General features: G+C 44.1%; 1 protein-coding gene across 1 annotated transcript in view; it reads left to right on the top strand.

Annotated features, from left to right (window-relative positions):
- LOC120065652 (kinesin-like protein KIF21B) overlaps positions 1-20,103 on the top strand; it is a 46,335-nt gene extending 26,232 nt beyond the window's left edge. The window contains exons 26-33 of the mRNA XM_039016717.1: positions 4,096-4,134; positions 9,198-9,334; positions 9,543-9,723; positions 9,967-10,131; positions 10,361-10,478; positions 10,792-10,962; positions 12,182-12,381; positions 19,279-20,103. Of these exons, the coding sequence (XP_038872645.1) occupies positions 4,096-4,134; positions 9,198-9,334; positions 9,543-9,723; positions 9,967-10,131; positions 10,361-10,478; positions 10,792-10,962; positions 12,182-12,381; positions 19,279-19,327 (1,060 nt within the window). The 3' untranslated portion in view covers positions 19,328-20,103. The remainder of the gene's footprint in view (positions 1-4,095; positions 4,135-9,197; positions 9,335-9,542; positions 9,724-9,966; positions 10,132-10,360; positions 10,479-10,791; positions 10,963-12,181; positions 12,382-19,278) is intronic.
- The last annotated feature ends 472 nt before the right edge of the window (positions 20,104-20,575 follow it).

The following is a 20,575-nucleotide window of genomic DNA, read 5'->3' as shown; positions in this document are numbered from 1 at the left end:
AGCATATTAATGAATATTTGGTGATGTGTAAACACTTTAGCTAGCAGCCAACCTGCTTGCACCAATAAAATATTGTGAAATCCAAAAGCCCTCCCCTTTAATAAATGTCATTCATCCATTCATTTATTAATTCATTCCGATTACGGTAGCATTTGCTTTTACAGTATAATACATGAAATGTTCTGGTATTGTACACAGTACTTGCTTTGATACCGTATTTATATTATAGTACGTGTGCTGTAATATGAAATGGAGAATTTTACTTGCCACTCTTTACAGTGTAGTGTTCCTTTCTTTTCCCAATCAATTCTAATTCTAAGCCCTGGAAATGGCATCCGTTAATTCTCGGCCTCTAAATTGTTTGTGTAATTTCACATCTTTATTAATCCTGCTAGGTTGTTGCGTTTATTGATCCGGTGTAGCAAGTGGTGGGTAATAAGAGTGTATGTGTGCGTGCACATTTGTGCACGTGTGTGTACTAGGACGGTTGGTCTACGGCTGTCTGACACCTGTGGATTCTCATGATCTACACCCAGGAGTAGTTCATTGAGCACAGAGGTACTTGTTAGATTCCTCTCTGGGATGTTGTCAGCAGGCAGCCATTTTGTTCTGATTTGAGTTGAGGGTGGTGGATAGGATACAGTTATAGGCTTATAGCCGCACATTCAGGGGCATATTTCACAAATGTGTGACATTACATGGGTTATTGTTAGGTAATTGGTTTGATGGTTGCTGAGACTGGGAGGTTGATCTGATTTGGCCCGTAGTGTTTGACAGTAGAGGATGAGGTGTGGGCTGGAATGTTGGGTTTATCGTGCGTTTTAAGTGACAGGTCATTGTTTTTCATGCGTATGATGTTCATGCGTATGATGTTGAGCATGGTTTTCACATCGACATGTTTTTGGAACAGTTTTACATCCATCTGGTATGCTTTGACACGAATCAATCCATGTTATTACGTTTCTTTGCACACTGAGTGGGTTCACTTTGCTTTGGGTTTACTTATGTTTATTCATTTATCCAAGTCTTCCTCTTCAAATAAGGTTGTAGTTGGAAGTTTACATACACCTTAGCCAAATACATTTCAACTCAGTTTTCCACAATTCCTGACATTTAATTCTAGTAAAAATTCCCTGTTTTTGGTCAGTTAGGATCAGCACTTTTTTTTAAGAATGTGAAATGTCAGAATAATAGTTGAAAGAATGATTTATTTCAGCTTTTATTTATTTCATCACATTCCCAGTGGGTCAGAAGTTTACATACACTCAATTAGTATTTGGTAGCATTCCCTTTAAATTGTTTAACTTGGGTCAAACGTTTCAGGTAGCCTTCCACAAGCTTCCCACAATAAGTTAGGTGAATTTTGGCCCATTCTTCCTGATAGAGCCTGTGTAACTGAGTCAGGTTTGCAGGCCTCCTTGCTCGCACACGCTTTTTCAGTTCTGCCCACACATTTTCTATAGGATTGAGGTCAGGGCTTTGTGATGGCCACTCCAATACCTTGACTTTGTTGTCCTTAAGCCATTTTGCCACAACTTTGGAAGTATGCTTGGGGTCATTGTCCATTTGGAAGACCCATTTGCGACCAAGCTTTAACTTCCTGACTGATGTCTTGAGATGTTGCTTCAATATATCCACATAATTTTCCTCCCTCATGATGCCATCTATTTTGTGAAGTGCATCAGTCCCTCCTGCAGCAAAGCACCTCCACATCATGATGCTGCCACCCCCGTGCTTCACGGTTGGGATGGTGTTCTTCGGCTTGCAAGCCTCCCCCTTTTCCCTCCAAACAGTTCTATTTTAGTTTCATCAGACCAGAGGATATTTCTCAAAAAAGTATGATCTTTGTCCCCATGTGAAAAACCATAGTCTGGCTTTTTTTATGGCGGTTTTGGAGCAGTGGCTTCTTGCTTGCTGAGCGGCCTTTCAGGTTATGTCGGTATAGGACTCGTTTTACTGTGGATATAGATGCTTTTGTACCTGTTTCCTCCAGCATCTTCACAAGGTCCTTTGCTGTTGTTCCGGGATTGATTTTCACTTTTTCGCATAAAAGTACGTTCATCTCGAGGAGACAGAACGCGTCTCCTTCCTGAGCGGTATGACGACTGCGTGGTCCCATGGTGTTTATACTTGCATGCTATTGTTTGTACAGATGAATGTGGTACCTTCAGGCGTTTGGAAATTTCTCCCAAGGATGAACCAGACTGGTGGAGGTCTACAAATTATTTTTTTTCTGAGGTCTTGGCTGATTTCTTTAGATTTTCCCATGATGTCAAGCAAAGAGGCACTGAGTTTGAAGGTTGGCCTTGGAAAACATCCACAGGTACACCTCCAATTTACTCAAATGATGTCAGTTAGCCTATCAGAAGCTTCTAAAGCCATGACATAATTTTCTGGAATTTTCCAATCTGTTTAAAGGCACAGTCAACTTAGTGTATGTAAACGTCTGACCCACTGGAATTGTGATACAGTGAAATAATCTGTCTGTAAACAATTGTTGGAAAAATTACTTGTGTCATGCACAAAGTAGATGTCCTAACCAACTTCCCAAAACTATAGTTTGTTAACAAGAAATTTGTGGAGTGGTTGAAAAACTAGTTTTTATGACTCCAACCTAAGTGTATGTAAACTTCCGACTTCAACTGTATCTTATTGCACTACTGATATCTTCGTCATTAGGAATATTCCTAAATTTTCCTGATCTGCCCATCCTCACAAAACAATGACATCTGTATGGTCTGGTACAAAACATCCATATGGTGTAGTAGTTTCTACAAAAACAAGCAGGTCTGTGTAACAGCTGGACATAAATCTCCAGGAAAAGTGAGGTTCTGAATCTGAATAGGAGTCGTCTGATTTCAAACCCATGACACACAAACCTTCTTAAAATCCTTTCTCAGAGATGGAAGGATGCCAACGTTGCAGACAGCCTGATTTTGTTATGGAGTACAGTTGCACATTTGCACTTGAATCAATATGCTGGCCACTAATAACCATACCCCATAAACCTCTTACAGTATTACAAATCAAATACTATGGCTGAATTTATGAAGGTTTTGTTATGTTGCCTTCCAACAGCTTTGCTCCCTACAGACATTCTTAATGTCCAACTGGCATTACAAAGCCTGCTCTCTCATAGTAACAATCCTGCGAAATGAGCAATAAAATATTTATAATGTGCGTCCAAATGGCACCCTATTCCCTTTATAGTGCACTACTTTTGATTTAACCTTTATTTAACTAGGCAAGTCAGTTAAGAACAAATTCTTATTTACAATGACGTCCTACAGAAGGAATAGGGTGCCATTTGGGACAGGATAATAGTGTAAAACTGCCTTTTATTGCAGCGCTTGCAGTGTTTTCCCTAGTTTACAACTCCGGGAATAGGCGGTACGCCAGAGCAGATCTTTCCCACAGAGACAGCCAAGAGTGGTGGGTTCACCTGTGACGTCCAGTCTGAATGACAACCCTGTCCTCCAATCAACTGCCTTCTCCCTGCTGATAACGCAATCCCCTCTCTCTGGCCTGCCCCTCCCTCCTCCTTTACTTCCTGGTTATCCCAGTAACCCCTCCCTCTCTAATTGCACTTCTGTTTTATCCCTTACTGTACTGTAGGTATCCCTTCCTTCTTTAATCCAGACCCAAACTGCTAATCCCCCCTATTGTAGCAACGTTTTCATCTCCCCCACCCTAATCCTAACCCCGCCGTGGACTAGTGTGAGTGCCATGCCATCTCTACTACTTTGTCTTGTCACATTCTGAAACAGGCTGTCACTCAGGCTAGCCATAGTCTAGGTGGCAAATCGCTGTATACCCTTACCCACCCCTATCCCCAAGCCTAACCCTAACCTGCATCTTAACCTTACCTGTATAACCCTTCCTCCTCTAGCCATAGAGCTCAACTTCTATCTTCCTCTCCTCTCCTCTCCTCTCCTCTCCTCTCCTCTCCTCTCCTCTCCTCTCCTCTCCTCTCCTGCTCCTAACCTCACTCCTGTCTTCTCCTCTCCTGTCCCTGCTCCTAACTCTGTTAACGTTGCTCCTAACCTCCTTTCCTTTCCTGTCCTGCTCCTAACCGTGCTCCTGTTCTGTCTTCAGGTCGGATGACAGCGACTCCTCTCTCTCGGAGGTGCTCAGGTAGAGATATCTGTCTGTCTCTGTCATTCTGTCTCTTCTCTTGCCTGTTTGGCCAGTCACTCAGCTGGCCACTCCTCCTTTTCTGGGGTGGGCAGAGTCGATGTGGAGCATGCTTTAACCTCATTGGTCCCCCCCCCCCAACTTCCTCCAATCCCCTTCCACTTGTGTGGTGTTCTATTTCTGTGTTGCTCCTCCCCACTACTCATGGGATCTGAATGAACCTTTTTCATCTGGAGAGCTTGGGTTAAATGATAACCCTTTTGGGTGAGGGCAGTTACATTCATTCAAGCTAAGGCTACAGAGGATAATGATTCTGAGAGGATAGCATCTATAAAGCATTGACGGCACATAAATAGACCTGGTTACCATCTTAAAAAATGATGTGTTAAAAACATCCTAATTTGGGTTTTTTGGTAACCCAACGCTGGGTAAACATTGGATAGCACACATACTGGGTTATTTTGACCCAGCCCGTTGGGTTCCGTGACTAACCCAACATGTTGTGTTGTTAGGATTACCCAAACATGGGTGATTTTAACCATCAATTGGGTATTTTTTTAATCTTCCTACTGGGTTGACCTAGCAGTTGGGTCTTTTTGAAGTAGGTTAGCGTTTTTTGGGTCATTAATCTTGTTCTGGAGGCAGCTCTGCAGAGTGGTCACTAGCTGGCACAGTCACAAAGTCATGAAATCAGATTTTAAGCCTAAACCTAAACCACATTGCTAACCCTAATGCCTAAAGGCTTCCACATGCTTTGGTTAGGCTGGCGCTGGCACCTAGCCGAATTGAACAAGTGTGCTCACAAACACCCTTAAAAGACCTTTGCTTGAAAAACAAGAAAAAAGTGTAAAGAGTACTGTGTGTCAATATTGAGACGACATTGCCAGTATACACTTGCTCAAAATAGTCTGAATTTGTACGTTTTTTGACACGGAGATCATAGTTGCGCAATTTATACGTGTTTGGCGCAGTATTTCTCAAGTGAAGAATGTGCATTCAAATAAGTTGTCTATGTTTGAATGACGACAAACACTTCATTGAAGAATCTCAAACAGTCCACACAACTATCTAACCAGTGAACATCACCGACGAAGTGGCGTAGACTTCGGATTCCGAACTTCGGCTTGCCTGAAAAAAACCTTACGAAGGACAAAACGAACAAAATGCCACAAAATAATGTTAGAATATATGTACAAACTCTTTCGGATGGGAAGCATGCGGGCCTTAACCCTAATCTTAAATTATAACCAATGTTAACTTTGCAGCTGGCCAATCTAGCGGAAATCGCTCAGTTCTGCCTCCAGGGCAAGATTCATGAGAATAAAGGTTAACCTGCCTTTTGCAACGGTTATCCTTAGGTTATTTTCCGAGTCATGGCTTTTTAGGGGTGTGGCTTTCAGAGATCTTATTGTCCACCCGTGAGAGTAAATGCCATTCCTGTTCACCATGTTACATTTACATACTGTAAATAAAAATGTTCCTTTCACATTTTTTTTGTGCATTTTACACATTCTTGTAGAATATTAAGATGACTTATTACATATTATAATAAGGTGGTATCTACCCCAAAATAGCCGTTTTATGGAACTCATACTTCTGTAGGCCTGAAGCTACATAAATGTCAATGTTCAACCTAAAAATGTGATAACTGAACAACAGAACAGATAAACAGGAAGGACATTTACTCTCGTGGATGGCTAAAAACAAAGATCTGATCTGACCGCTGTGTAGAGCTACTGTTTAAACTCTCTTTCCCCAGACTGTAAAAGTGGAATTGCAATCACTGTTTTTATAACCCTTTCGGAAAGTTCAGAATGACATACGGACACTTGGAATTGCCCTAAAACAGTGGGCTGCACCAACAATGAATAATTTAACCCTTGTGGGGGTGCTCTAGTTGATATGTTCAGTGGTTATTGCAGTGCCCTTGATTTGTTATGGGACCACCCAGCTGCCCTGAGCCGCACAGCTATTTCCACCAGTAATAACCTACCTATTTCAAACCAGGATGATGTCAATTTTAGAATGACGCCGACTTTTCTATTGCCGGCAACAAAGCCTGTACTTTTAGTCATAATAGCGCTAATGTGTTTTAAAAGTCGCGCCAATCCCCTCAGTATAAAGATCGCCTTTCATTTTACCGGCTTTGGCACGCATTAAATCATAAACATTCTACACGTTACATTACACACAAGAACGACGTCAGCAGCCTGGAGTTTGACTGTAGCCAACGTTTGATTGGTCATAACAAGGTCATTATTTACAAGGAACGGCGAGCTTAAAATAGCTTACGGTTGCGAATGTGAAAAAAACAAGACAGTCCATTTTTGACGCATAAAGATCCTATTAAATTACAAGAGGGGCTGTCTCATAAACATTCAAAGTTCCAGAATGGGGTGAAAATGGCAGGCGTGTTGGTCTGCGAGAAAACCCGAACCAGTCTAATTGGAATGAAAGGCAGTAGAAGCAAAATCCTGAATTTTAATTATGAAAGAAAATAAAAGTAATGCATGTGATGTATCAGGAATTGCGTAATAGAATTATGGTCAACTTAAAATATTGTCATATTGTCAAATATATGTGAACAGAACACAACAACAGGATCAAAATTGCCGGCTGCGCACAACATGTGTATAATACCCTTTACAGACAGACTACGGTATATGCTGCCTGTAAAAATAAAAAATATGTAAAGAAGAATGTGGTAAAAATGGGACTGTTTGAATTGGGTTCTTAAACACGTTGCCCAATTTTTTTATTTTTTATTTTAAAGGCGACAATTCGTAAAGTCTGTAATACAATAATACAAGTAGACGACGGGAGAGAGAGGAAAGAAGGACAAGAGGTGTGTGGATATTTCGAGCCTGCAAACCCTCTAGGCTGTACTTAGCCGGTTGTCGCCGTCAACTCTCTCTCTCTCTCTCTCTCTCTCTGATGATCTAACGTACGTAAGAGATTGTAGAGATAAAGAAATAGACATTTATAGATCAATCTCACTTATCACAGCTCTAATCATCGTACTGACAGTCGTATTACGCCTCTCTGGTTTTCATCACATTTCTACGTAGATAAATGGCGTTATCATAGACTGATCTCCTTCCTATCTCATTATATGGGAAAGCCAGGTTTGGAATGTTCAGAACCACACAACACACAGGCAATACCATGCACTGCAATACCTTCCATTACATATTATTTCAGGAGAGCAGAAATGGGAAAACTAACGTAAGGCCCCTGTTTCGAAAGGCTTTTGATTGTCAGGTCCTCTGTTCTCTCCTTGGGATGAGAGATCAGAAAAAGACACTGATTGATTGATTGGGTAGAGAGTCCACGCAGCTATCTAACTGATGGGGATAGCGACAGAGACACTCTCTCAGAGCCTGTTGGCTAACTTGTGAAAGTTCCCCTGCTCTCCCTGGACATAAGGTTCATTCAGAAGACAGCCCACTCCCTCTTATCCATAAACCCAGTGTCCAGTTCCAAACCAACAGATTTGATTTGGAATTGGGTCGATATATTAGCCCTGTCACACCTAACCTCCATCCTACTTTACCCCCTCCCTCCTCTGTGACAAGACAAAGGCCTGGTTCCAATCAACCACTCACAGTCCATTTGGAATGGATCTAGGCCACAGACAGAGAAGGAGAGGGGGTCTGATGTGACAGTTCCCCCCCCCCCATTCTCTCACTCACTCACCTGTCCCAGAAGCCTCTGCCTTCGCCTGAACTGGGATTGGCTCAAAAGGGGCAAGGGCAAGGACCACGAGCTAGCTCACTCTTGATTGGTGGAGATGCTGCATGTACTGTAGATGCCACAAGTTGATGTTGTTGTTTTTTTGAGTTGGCTGTTGCCGGGCTGTCGTTGAGTTCTGCTTCCTCTTTGGCGCCGTGAACCGCCGCCATTCTCTATCATCATTTAAATGAACTGCACTGTGTTTCTGTAGAATTTGTATTTTTCGGGGGGTTTGTTTTGTGTTTCAATTCATTTGCGTTTGTGAGACTATAGCTGTGACATGCATGCGGCTTCTTTTTCTCGCCTCGCTGTGATTGGCCTAGGCTGGTCTAGCAGCCGTGACATGCTGTTCACCTGCTTTACCAGCACAAATCACGCCACCACTATACATAGGGAGGGGAACATATGGGACAAAGGGAAGAGGACGTGTGTGTGTGTGTGTGTGTGTGTGTGTGTGTGTGTGTGTGTGTGTGTGTGTGTGTGTGTGTGTGTGTGTGTGTGTGTGTGTGTGTGTGTGTGTGTGTGTGTGTGTGTGTGTTTGAGGGGTCCAGGGAGACAGATCTGTCCCAGTTTTGCCTTTAATCACTGGTCCCTTTATCCCCACTCACTCCTGTCGCTCTCTCTCTCTGTCTCTAGTTCCCCCTCTCTCTCTCTCTTTCCATCCATCCCTGTGTCTCACTTGGCCGGCTCCCCCCCGAGTGCTTTGGGACTCTTGTCCTGGCAGCGAGAAATTAAAGAGGGAGAGAAAGGAATAAAGGGAGAGAAGGAGAGAAAGAGGGAGATGTGGAGGGATAGAGGGGGGTGGGGGAGACAGAGGTAGAGAGCGGGATGATGAAGGAAAGAAAAAGAGGGATAGGGGTCGAGAGAGAGGGAGGGATGGCAAGAAAGAGCTAGACTAAAGAGAGAGAGGGATGGAGAGACAAAGGGAGGAAGAGGCTCGTTATTTCTGAGGGAGAGTTTTTTTTCTTCTCGCTGCCAGCCAGGAGATGGATGGTTTTAGACCAGGCTCTCTAATTGAGCTTCCACAAAAGAGAGGGATGGAGAGGAACGGGTGTGTACAGAGAGGGAGGGAGTGGTTATACCTGTTTATCTCCAGCAGGGGGCATGATAGAGCTGTGCTCCTTTAGACCTGGCTGGAGTTTCTAAGTGTGTGCGTTGCGCCTGTGTGTGTTCTGTGTGTTCCATCATGGAGGTGTGGAGCCTATCTTTTTCATATTTGATCAAGTGTGTGTTTGCGTACTTGTGTGTATGAGATGTTCTGTATCTGTGCGGGGTTAGTGGTCTGTGTGTTAGTGTGTGTGTGTGTGACGGTGTGTGTGTGTCTCCCTCAGGGGTGCGATCACTCTCACGGGGGGAGTGAAGGGGGGACGGACGGCGCCCCTCCAGTGTTCAGCCATAGCAGAGGGACACTCTAAACCTGTCCTCTGTGTGGATGCTACCGATGAACTGCTCTTCACTGGATCCAAAGGTACAACAACAATGTCCTAACTTGGACCATGGGATGCCTTTTTGTCTTTGGAAACAAACATCAATTGGTTAAAGCTATCATGTTAACCTCATGGACTATCGGTCCTTGCATCCATAGCTCCAGCCCCATCCCTTTATAGAAAACCAAGTGGTACGGCTGCCAGTTTTAGATGTTCGTGTTTTTTGACCCGTCTCTCGTTTCTCATCAGACCGGACGTGTAAGATGTGGAACCTGGTGACGGGACAGGAAATCGTCACGCTGAAAGGGCACCCCAATAACGTGGTCTCAGTCAAATACTGCTCTTCCTCCTGCCTAGTGTTCTCTGTCTCCACCTCCTACATCAAGGTCTGGGACATACGAGACTCTGCCAAGTGTGTCCGCACCCTCACGTGAGTGGCTCGCTGTGTGTCTTTCCACCAATCACAGCTCACCTTAACCAACCTCATCAGTCCAGTGCTACTCTGTAACAGTCCAGACATGTTCACGGCCAAGCTGAATGAACCAATGTTTACATGTTTACCAAAACTCAATCTCAAGATCTCTCTCTTTTTCTCTCGCTCTCTACCCCCCCACCCCCACATCTCTCTCTCTCTCTTTCTCTCTCTCTCTGTCCCCTCTCTCTCCCTATCCAGGTCTTCAGGCCAGGTGGTATCGGGGGATGCATGTGTGGGCACCACCACCCGTACCATCACGGTGGCACAGGGTGAATACCAGATCAACCAGATAGCTCTCAACCCCTCTGGCTCTGTCCTCTACGCTGCTGCTGGTAACACCGTACGCACCTGGGACCTCAACAGGTAACAGAAGGACACTGGTTTTTAGCATTGTAACCACTGCTATGCAGCAATGTATTTTTACTTTTGGCGTTGATTTAGTTTTGTATGTACGTACATTAGCTGTGCCTATAAAAGTTTTCTAGCAATAAAAAAACTCTCTCCTCTCTCTCGCTGTCTTTTTCTCTTTCTCCCTCCCCTTTCTCTCTCTCTCCCTTCTCTCCCTCTCTCCCTCTGCCCTTCCTTTCTCTAGGATGACGGCCTTAGGGAAGCTGACAGGTCACATAGGCTCAGTGATGTGTCTCACTGTAGGTCAGTCTCTACTGGGCAAAGACCAGGTCATCACTGGCTCCAAGGACCACTATGTCAAGGTACTGGACACACGGCTACACGCAGTCACGCACACACACACACGCACACACACACACACACACACACACACACACACACACACACACACACAGTGACACACACACACACACAGTGACACACACACACACACAGTGACACACACACACACACACACACACAAGCATTTCCATTGTACCCCGTTACGCAGGCTACATCCTGATTATCTACCCTTCTCCTGAGGTGTGAACTGGCATACTTCCTGTTGGGAGTGTGCAACCATGTTTGTCTGCTGTTTGGTCATGTTTTCTGTCTGCTGTCCTGTTTTTGTGTCAGGTGTTTGATGTGGCAGAGGGCATGCTGGGTAATTTAGGCCCCGCCCACAACTTTGAGCCTCCGCACTATGACGGCATTGAGTGTCTGGCCATCCAGGGAGACGTTCTGTTCAGCGCATCACGAGACAACGGCATCAAGAAGTGGGACCTGGAGAACCAAGAACTCACACAGGTACACTCTTAGGGGGGAAAAAAGGTGCCATCTAGAACCTAAAAGGGTTCTTCCGCCGTCCCCATAGGAGAACCCTTTGAATGAACCTTTTGGGTTCTAGGTAGAACCATTTTGGGTTCCATGTAGAACCCTTTCCACAGAATAGCCTTTTTTTCTATGAGTGTAGAGGGAGGGAGGGAGGGGGACTGTGCGTGTGTCACGGCACCGTGTGGCAGCGATAATTGAATGTCATTGATCGCAATACTGACGGTATTGGGAAAAGGGAACGTACTACTACAGTGCATGCGTGTTGATTAATGGGTATCTGTCTACAATGTGGTCAGCCTATAGTGGCAGGAGTGAATCCTGTGAGGTAAAAAGCTGCCTTTGGCCTTTTAAATATAGGCCATGTCTTTACCGGCTCAGCTCAAAGGGCTACAACCCAAATCGATACCCTACTAGGGCCAGGGTCCATAGTAGTGCACTATACAAGGAATATGATGCAGCCAAAGTGTTAGCTCTGAGGGACAAGTAAGTACTGTGTCATCCAATTTTTTTATTTGCCATGAGAGAGTAGTCAACATTGTAGAGCAGGGTGGACAAGTAGATAGCTACTGAGTAGGGTTAGGGAATACTTTACTTTGATCGTTTGTTTATTGAAATAACTTCGGTGTATTTCAGTATTTTCAAATAATGTTTCCCGAATCAACTACTTCTATTGGAAAAACATTATTTCAATGACCCGAACAGACTTGGGTTCAAATGCATTGGATTATTTAAATATTTGTATTGGAATATACACTTGCCTGTGTATTTGAGTATTTTTAAATACATGACAATACTTTCTGAGTGTATTTCCAAATGCATTCTCATATTCAACTACTTGTGTTAATCAAAATACTTACTTCCAACATTGTCTTTGAAAGTAATTGAAGTACCCTAAATAGTATTTAAACCCAGGTCTGGTGTGTGCCCGTGTAGGCGTGCGTGCGTTCATGTAAGTATCCGGTAATGCTTTTTAAATCCTCTTGAATGGTGGGTAATCTTAGTCAAACACCCACAGTATACCTCTGTGGAAAGGATATCTGTGCCCAGTTTAGCCGTAGAGGATCATGTACACTGATACACAGTCAACGTTGGAACTTCAAACACTACTTCTGTGACTGTGTGTCGGTGAAATTGTATATTTAAACTAAACTGAACCCCCCCCCCCCCCCCCCCCCCCCCCCCCCCACCACAGCAAATCCCCAACGCCCATAAGGACTGGGTGTGTGCGCTGGCATATGTTCCAGGGCGCCCCATGCTGCTGAGTGCCTGTCGGGGAGGCATGCTGAAGGTGTGGAACGTTGATAACCTCACCCCCATAGGAGAGGTCAAGGGTCATGAGAGCCCCATCAATGCCATCTGCACCAACTCGCGGCACATTTTCACTGCTTCCAGGTAAAACATGACTAAAACGTGATTATAACCATATTCTAACTTGTTATAACCTTTCTCCGAGATGTATTTTTCACTTCATATCCAGGTATGACGTTACGCCACTGGAAGGGTAAAGTAAATAGGGTAGTTGGGGGCTTTCGGTGGATGTAACTGCACTATCAGGGGCATATTTCACAAATGTATTTCATTACATGGGTTATTGTTAGATGACTGTTAATAGTACTTGGTGTTTGGCATCACCCTGCTAGAGAGTTTGTCACATTTAATGATATACCTTATTGCAGCAAAGCAATTAGAACAAGTTACTCTAGGACAGTACATTCTTTCTGAGAAGATGCTATGACTAACAAGAGAATGTTGTTGACTGCAACACAGAAACATTGACTGGTGCACGAGGCATTCAATTTCCTTGTCAAGGATAAATCTTTCTGATATCACTCAGCCGTACACAACTAGTCACTTGCTTGGTAGAGCTCAGCTCGATGCATGCGACCAGGCGTATCATTGGCATGTGCAGTGTGTCTTTCCTCTTCCCAGCATTGCATGGAAAACTTTAGCAGACTGATGGGACCATATGGTACGGCGGTGAAGTACACGTACTACATCACTAGGATTGTAGATCGAGAGGGGTTTGCATGGATCTGCTTCGCACGCCCAATGATCTCTGTCCTCCCTATACCTACCCCTTTTCACCAACGCCTTTCACTTTTCATGCTTAATGCCCTTCCTGATACATCTGAATACACCTTTTCTTAATTAGCACCTTATCTTCATCTTGTACTAACCCGCTTTAACCTCTCCTTTTCCCCTCTCTTCCTTCTCCTACCTCTCTCTCTCTCTCTCTCTTTCACCTTCTGTATTTTGTCTGCTTCTCCTCCCCTCTCCTCCTCATCCTGCCCTGCCACAGTGACTGCAGGGTGAAGTTATGGAGTTATGTCCCAGGTCTGACCCCCTGTCTACCTCGACGGGTTCTGGCTATCAAGGGTCGTGCCACAAGCCTCCCATGAGCCTTCACTCCGACTCACAACCCCGCTTCCGCTCTCCTCTGGTACTTTCACTCATTCGCGTTGCTTTCTCTTTCTGATTTATTTTCATCTCTCCGTCCCCTCTCTTCTTCTCTCCGTCCCCTGTCTTCATCTCTCTAGGGCCCTCTTTCTCTTGCTCTTTTTTTTTATTTTCTCCCTCTCTCTTCCTCTCCCTCTCTTCATCTCGCTAATGCCCTTTCTCCAGTGGCAGTCGGTGCCGTTTAAGATGAGGGAGGATTCAATTTTTTTTCATGAAGATCGCCTTATTTCTATTACAGCATATTGGATGACTATCATTCATATTCCATTCACCCAGTTCAATTTAACATCGAAAGGTTCAGGCTACTACATGATACTCGTATTTTCCCTGTATCCATCATGAGGTTGCTACAACCTAGCCGATGAATGAAAGTTTCCAACGTAGAGAATTTTGAGTACTCAAGGTGACAGACAGTGACACATTCAATACCGCCTTGCACACTCTTGCCTGCATCTAGCTGATCTAGGGAGTAATCATTAGTCCAACAGTTGCAAATGTGAATTTCTGTTGGACATATTTAGGTGTTTTAATCCCCGTTTCATTCCAGTTGCTTCCGTTTAAGAAACCACATGAAAACAGCGTGATCACTTTGCTTGTATATATAATTGTATATATAATACCTTCTCGCATATACAGTGGGGCAAAAAAGTATTTAGTCAGCCACCAATTGTGCAGGTTCTCCCACTTAAAAAGATGAGAGAGGCCTGTAATTTTCATCATAGGTACACTTCAACTATGACAGACAAAATGAGAAAAAAAAATCCAGAAAATCACATTGTAGGATTTTTAATGAATTTATTTGCAAATTATGGTGGAAAATAAGTATTTGGTCAATAACAAAAGTTTATCTCAATACTTTGTTATATACCCTTTGTTGGCAATGACAGAGGTCAAACATTTTCTGTAAGTCTTCACAAGGTTTTCACACACTGTTGCTGGTATTTTGGCCCATTCCTCCATGCAGATCTCCTCTAGAGCAGTGATGTTTTGGGGCTGTTGCTGGGCAACACGGACTTTCAACTCCCTCCAAAGATTTTCTATGGGGTTGAGTTCTGAGACTGGCTAGGCCACTCCAGGACCTTGAAATGCTTCTTACGAAGCCACTCCTTCGTTGCCCGGGCGGTGTGTTTGGGATCATTGTCATGCTGAAAGACCCAGCCACGTTTCATCTTCAATGCCCTTGCTGATGGTAGGCTTTGTTACTTTGGTCCCAGCTCTCTGCAGGTCATTCACTAGGTCCCCCCGTGTGGTTCTGGGATTTTTGCTCACCGTTCTTGTGATCATTTTGACCCCACGGGGTGAGATCTTGCGTGGAGCCCCAGATCGAGGGAGATTATCAGTGGTCTTGTATGTCTTCCATTTCCTAATAATTGCTCCCACTTGGTTCTTCAAACCAAGCTGCTTACCTATTGCAGATTCAGTCTTCCCAGCCTGGTGCAGGTCTACAATTTTGTTTCTGGTGTCCTTTGACAGCTCTTTGGTCTTGGCCATAGTGGAGTTTGGAGTGTGACTGTTTGAGGTTGTGGACAGGTGTCTTTTATACTGATAACAAGTTCAAACAGGTGCCATTAATACAGGTAACGAGTGGAGGACAGAGGAGCCTCTTAAAGAAGAAGTTACAGGTCTGTGAGAGCCAGAAATCTTGCTTGTTTGTAGGTGACCAAATACTTATTTTCCACCATAATTTGCAAATAAATTCATTAAAAATCCTACAAATGTGATTGTCTGGATTTTTTTCTCTCATTTTGTCTGTCATAGTTGAAGTGTACCTATGATGAAAATTACAGGCCTCTCTCATCTTTTTAAGTGGGAGAACTTGCACAATTGGTGGCTGACTAAATACTTTTTTGCCCCACTGTATATATGATATGATAACGTCCCACAGCTGACAGTGCATGTCAGAGCAAAAACCAAGCCATGAGGTAGATGGAATTGTCCGTAGAGCTGCGAAACAAGATTGTGTCGAGGCACAGATCTTTGGAAGGGTACCAAAACAATTCTGCAGCATTGAAGGTCCCCAAGAACACAGTGGCCTCCATAATTCTTAAATGGAAGAAGTTTGGAACCACCAAGACTCCCCCTAGAGCTGGCCGGCCAGCCAAACTAAGCAATTGGGGGAGAAGGGCTTTGGTCAGGGATGTGACCAAGAACCCGATGGTCACTCTGACAGAGCTCTAGAGTTCCTCTGTGGAGATGGGAGAACCTTCCAGAAGGACAACTATTTCTGCAGCACTCCACTAATCAGGCATTTATGGTAGAGTGGCCAGACGGAAGCCACTCCTCAGTAAAAGGCACATGACAGCCTGCTTGGAGTTTTCCAAAAGGCACCTAAAGACTCTCAGACTATGAGAAACAAGATTCTCTGGTCTGATGAAACCAAGATTGAACTCTTTGGCCTGAATGCCAAGTGTCACGTCTGGAGGAAACCTGGCGCCATCCCTATGGTGGAGCATGGTGGTTGCAGCATCATGCTGTGGGGATGTTTTTCAGCGGCAGGGACTGGGAGACTAGCCAGGATTGAGGGAAGTATGAACGGAGCAAAGTACAGAGAGATATTTGATGAAAACCTGCTCCAGAGCGCTCAGGACCTCATATTAGGGTGAAGGTTCTCCTTCCAACAGGACAACGACCCTGAGCACACGGGACAAGTCTCTGAATGTCCTTGAACATCTATGGAGAGACCTGAAAATAGCTGTGCAGCGACGCTCCCCATTCAACCTGACAGGATATGAGAAGTTATGCAGAGAAGAATGGGAGAAACTCCCCAAATACAGGTGTGCCAAGCTTGTAGCATCATACCCAAGAAGACTCAAGGTTGTAATCGCTGCCAAAGGTGCTTCAACAAACTTCTGCGTAAAGGGTCTGAAGACTTATGTAAATGTGATATTTCAGTTTTTATATAAAAAACAGTTTTTGCTTGGCATTATGGGGTATTGTGTGTAGATTGATGGGAAAATACAATTGTATCCATTTTAGAACAGGGCTGTAACGTAACAAAATGTGGAAAAAGTCAAGGGGTCTGAATACATTCGGAATGATTTGTATTTTTTTTAGAATATTTATGTTTGTGCATGTACATTGCTTGATTGATTAATCTCATGCTACACAAAGATAAACAACATACATTTCTAATCCAGTACTTACTTTGTTACACCCATTACTGAAATGTTTGTTCCAGTTTAAATGCCTTAGGTAGTCTCTTTACAATGTTCCTAACCCAGGCACTCATTCTGAATGCAGGTAGCAGGTTGCAGGTGAATAAATAGCCTAACTGTTGTATATCCTAACTCTGGCTGACTTCCAATAGGAATTACACATCACTTTGCAAGCCAGTATAATGTGACTTGCAGGCCTGATGTGGCCTGTAAACCAGGAGTTTCAGACCGTTGTATTGCACTTTCAGAAAAATAGGTTTTGATTTGTCCTAAAGGGGTACAAACACTTGTCACTATAATGGTACCTTGTAAGGTCATCCTTTGTACCTTTTTATTTATAAGTGCATAATTGTAGCCCAGTTCATACCTCATACCATGTCAGGCCTGCAAAATTCCGGTGACTCTACCAAAATTCACAGATTTTCCAAAAATCCTCTTTGAAAGGATTTTGGATTTCCTGGTTCCATTTCTAGGAAACTTTCAACCAGGATTTCTGGAGACCCTGGGAATTTTAGGGAAGTTACCAACATTTTGCAAGCCTACCTGCAAGTCACATTATGAGGAAACTACCTAAGGCAGGGGTCGGCAACGACATTATGTGATTGTGTCTCAATGTAATCAAGGTATGAACTTATTCTTTTTTTCAAATATCCAACAGTTGGTCCTCTGTAGCTCAGTTGGTAGAGCATGGTCCTGATAGTGGGATAGATTCTCAGGACCACCAATACGTATAATGTATGCATGCACGACTAAGTTGCTTTGGATAAAAGCGTATGCTATATGGCATATTTTAAATATAATCTCTTTTTGGGCTTAGTTGTGGTCATTTTGCAGTGTTAATAACTACTCAAATTAATTTCCGGCCCCTAGACCATCCACTCTGACAAAAATCGGCCCACGGCCCGAATCTAGTTGCTTACCCCTGACCTGCATTTAAACTGGAACAAACATTTCAGTAACAGGTGCAAAAAATCTAACCAACTGATTTGAATGAATTTAGAAAATCGTATGTTATTTATCTTTGTGTAGCATTAGAGTAATCGCTCAATGTACATGCACAAACATAGATATTGAAACAAACAATTCTAAAAATCTGCCTGCAATAGAGCATGCTGGGAAATTTGTTAATGATGGGTGTGGTTTTGGGTCAAAGTGATGTGTATGAGTTTCAGGCCCCTGTATTAGGGTAAAACTAGTCCCTCAAAATAAGGCCTTATGAACTACGTATGATATTGTGTTAAATATATATTTTTTTATGATCACGTATTCGCTTAGGATCTCACTTGTCCATAAGGCTGACAATTTATAAATGCAGCAACCATGTCTCTGTCAATAGCAAACACAGTCATGTGTGTTACTGGTAAATACTCGAAAGGTGACCTGGGAAAAATGCAAATAAGGCTTATAGCCCTACACCAGGACTTATCAATTCCTGGCCTGGAAGGACGAACCATTCTGGTTTTGGATTTTTATATGGTTCTTCAAAGAACCATCCCAATTTATGGTTCTTCATAGACCCTAAAATGGTTCCCCTATGGCATCGCTGTCAATAATCTTGTTTGGTTCCAACTTGCACCTTTATTTGTAAGAGTGCACGTAACACTAACAATAATTATTATTTTAATTGGGTCCTACCTACAGTACACACACATACAGATGCATGTGCACACACACACACAAGCAGACACAAACACACACGAGCGTGTGCATGCACACATACACACACACACACACACACACACACCCTTCCTCGCCAACATCATCCATGTCAATCATCCTATTTTTTCCCACTAATGCTACAGTAACACGGTGTCTCTGCAACACACTTCAGTGAGCCCAGCTAGCAGCCTGATGTTAGGAGGGATTGAGGAGGGAGAGGGAGTGTTATCCTGGGTATTATGACAGCGGTTAGGAGGTAGTGCTCGGCAGGTCATGAATGGAGAGGAGATTAAGAGTAAATTGTCAACTGAGCTGTGAGTTTCTTAACAGGGAAAAGAGAACAGAACAGCAGAGAAGATATGTTGATTCTCTTCTTAACTTCCTAATGCAATTATAGTATTTTACAAACTTCAATTGGAGCTCTGTTGATCAGAGAGAGGGGGGCGGGAAGAGATGAATAGGAGGGAGATGGGACGGAGAGGGAGGGGACATATGGTGTTTGAGAGAGGGGAGAGAAAAATAGAGAATTATAGAGGAAGACATAATGAGGGACAGAGACCGAGGGATGAGGGTTGTGGTGTTTGCTCTATCTTGAGGGGAGGTTGTGTGCCACAGAGGAGGACGATGTTTGATGTCTATTTTGGAGCTGATTCCTTTGTGCTCCGTAATTGGTGAAGGAGTAGGGGGTAGCATTTGTGTATGTGTGTGTGTGTGTCATCTTTCTGTGAACTGTAGGTTTTGATGTCTTGTCTCTCTGGTGCTGTGTGGGAGTCACAATGGAACTGTTTGAAGATGCTGGCAATTGAGTCCCTCTTTTCTTCTCCCTCTCTCCTCTCTCTCTGCCTCTTGCTCTTGTTCTTTTCCTCCCCCTTGTATTCCTCGGTCTCTCCCTATCTCTCTTGGTCTTCTCCTTCTGCTCTCCTTCCCTCTCAATGTTTCTCCCGCTCTCATTCTCTGTCTCTCTCGATCTCTCTACCCCGCCATCCCTCTGTCTCTCTCTCCCTCTCTCTCTTTCCAGTGATATGACGGTGAAGATCTGGTCAGCAAAGGTGGGGAAGAAGAGGTGACGTTCGGTCGGAGCGCCATTGTGACATCATTATCGGCGGCCATCTTTACCGAGGGCCTTCAACCTCTGACCCTCTCACTTCAACCCCCTCAACCAATCAGGTGTGACGCGGCAGGACGTCATGGCTACCAACCATAACCGGGACGACCAAAGTGTGGATGGCGCGTCGTCGCAAAGTTCAGTCTCCTCCGGAAAGATCCTTATGAGGAGTGTGTCTTGAACTGAAAGGCAAAACGGGAAGCTTGAGAGTTTTTACCTTTTTCTTGTTTTTACTGCCAATCCAACTGTAAGTGCAATTGAGGTGTGATGGGATTTGGACAAGATAAAAACCTTTATTGTGCCAGATGATGGCTGTGTGAGGACAGCAAGCAGAATGTCCATGGGATGTTCACAGACACAGCTACTGACTGATTCATCTACTCTCCTATTTATTACTCATTCAATGAAAACAAGGTCTCCCAGAAGTGAACTAACCCTCGGAGAACACCATTTCTGAGCCAACTAAAGACGATGTTTCTATCTTCAGGGCTGTCTGTGTTTGACTGTCTACTGGCTGAGATGAACCAATTGGAATTCATTTATAGCAAAGGGGGATGAGAGAGTGAGTTGTTCAGTATACATACAGGATGTATGTTGAAACCACTGGACAGTTTGTCGAGAGTTCATTTCAGCCCTTTGTGATTCCCTGTCTCCTCATCTCTATGGATGGGTTTTCTGTGGCCTCTACCTTGGCTGCAGGCTGCTGAGTCTGCACTGAGAGAGCCTAGCAATAATAACATCACTACTAACACCAGTCCTGGAGGAACACACACACACACACACACACACACACACACACACACACACACACACACACACACACACACACACACACACACACACACACACACACACACACACACACACACACACACACACACACACACACACACACACACACTGCTGTCTTATCAGGGTGGGAGTGCAGGAATAATAGCATTATTCACACTCACACAGACACACCAACCCCACCAGACAGCGGTAGCTCCACAGGTGCCAAAGTTCCAGATCATTATCTCTCCTGTCTTTATGCAGCCCGAGACTGGCTGCATCCCAAATGGCACCCTACTTCCTATGAAGTGCACTACTTTTGACCAGGGATTAGCGTGCCAGTTGGGACTCGGCCCCTCTCTCTCTCAGTGAGGCTCTCAACACTTCAATAAGCACCCTGAGAATCACCATCTCAACCTCTCCTCTCCTCTTACCCTGT

The sequence above is a fragment of the Salvelinus namaycush genome, chromosome 20 (genome assembly GCF_016432855.1).
Source record: "Salvelinus namaycush isolate Seneca chromosome 20, SaNama_1.0, whole genome shotgun sequence".
Lineage (NCBI taxonomy): Eukaryota > Metazoa > Chordata > Actinopteri > Salmoniformes > Salmonidae > Salvelinus > Salvelinus namaycush.
Note: the sequence above shows the minus strand (reverse complement) of the source record. Positions and strands in the feature narration are given on the sequence as shown.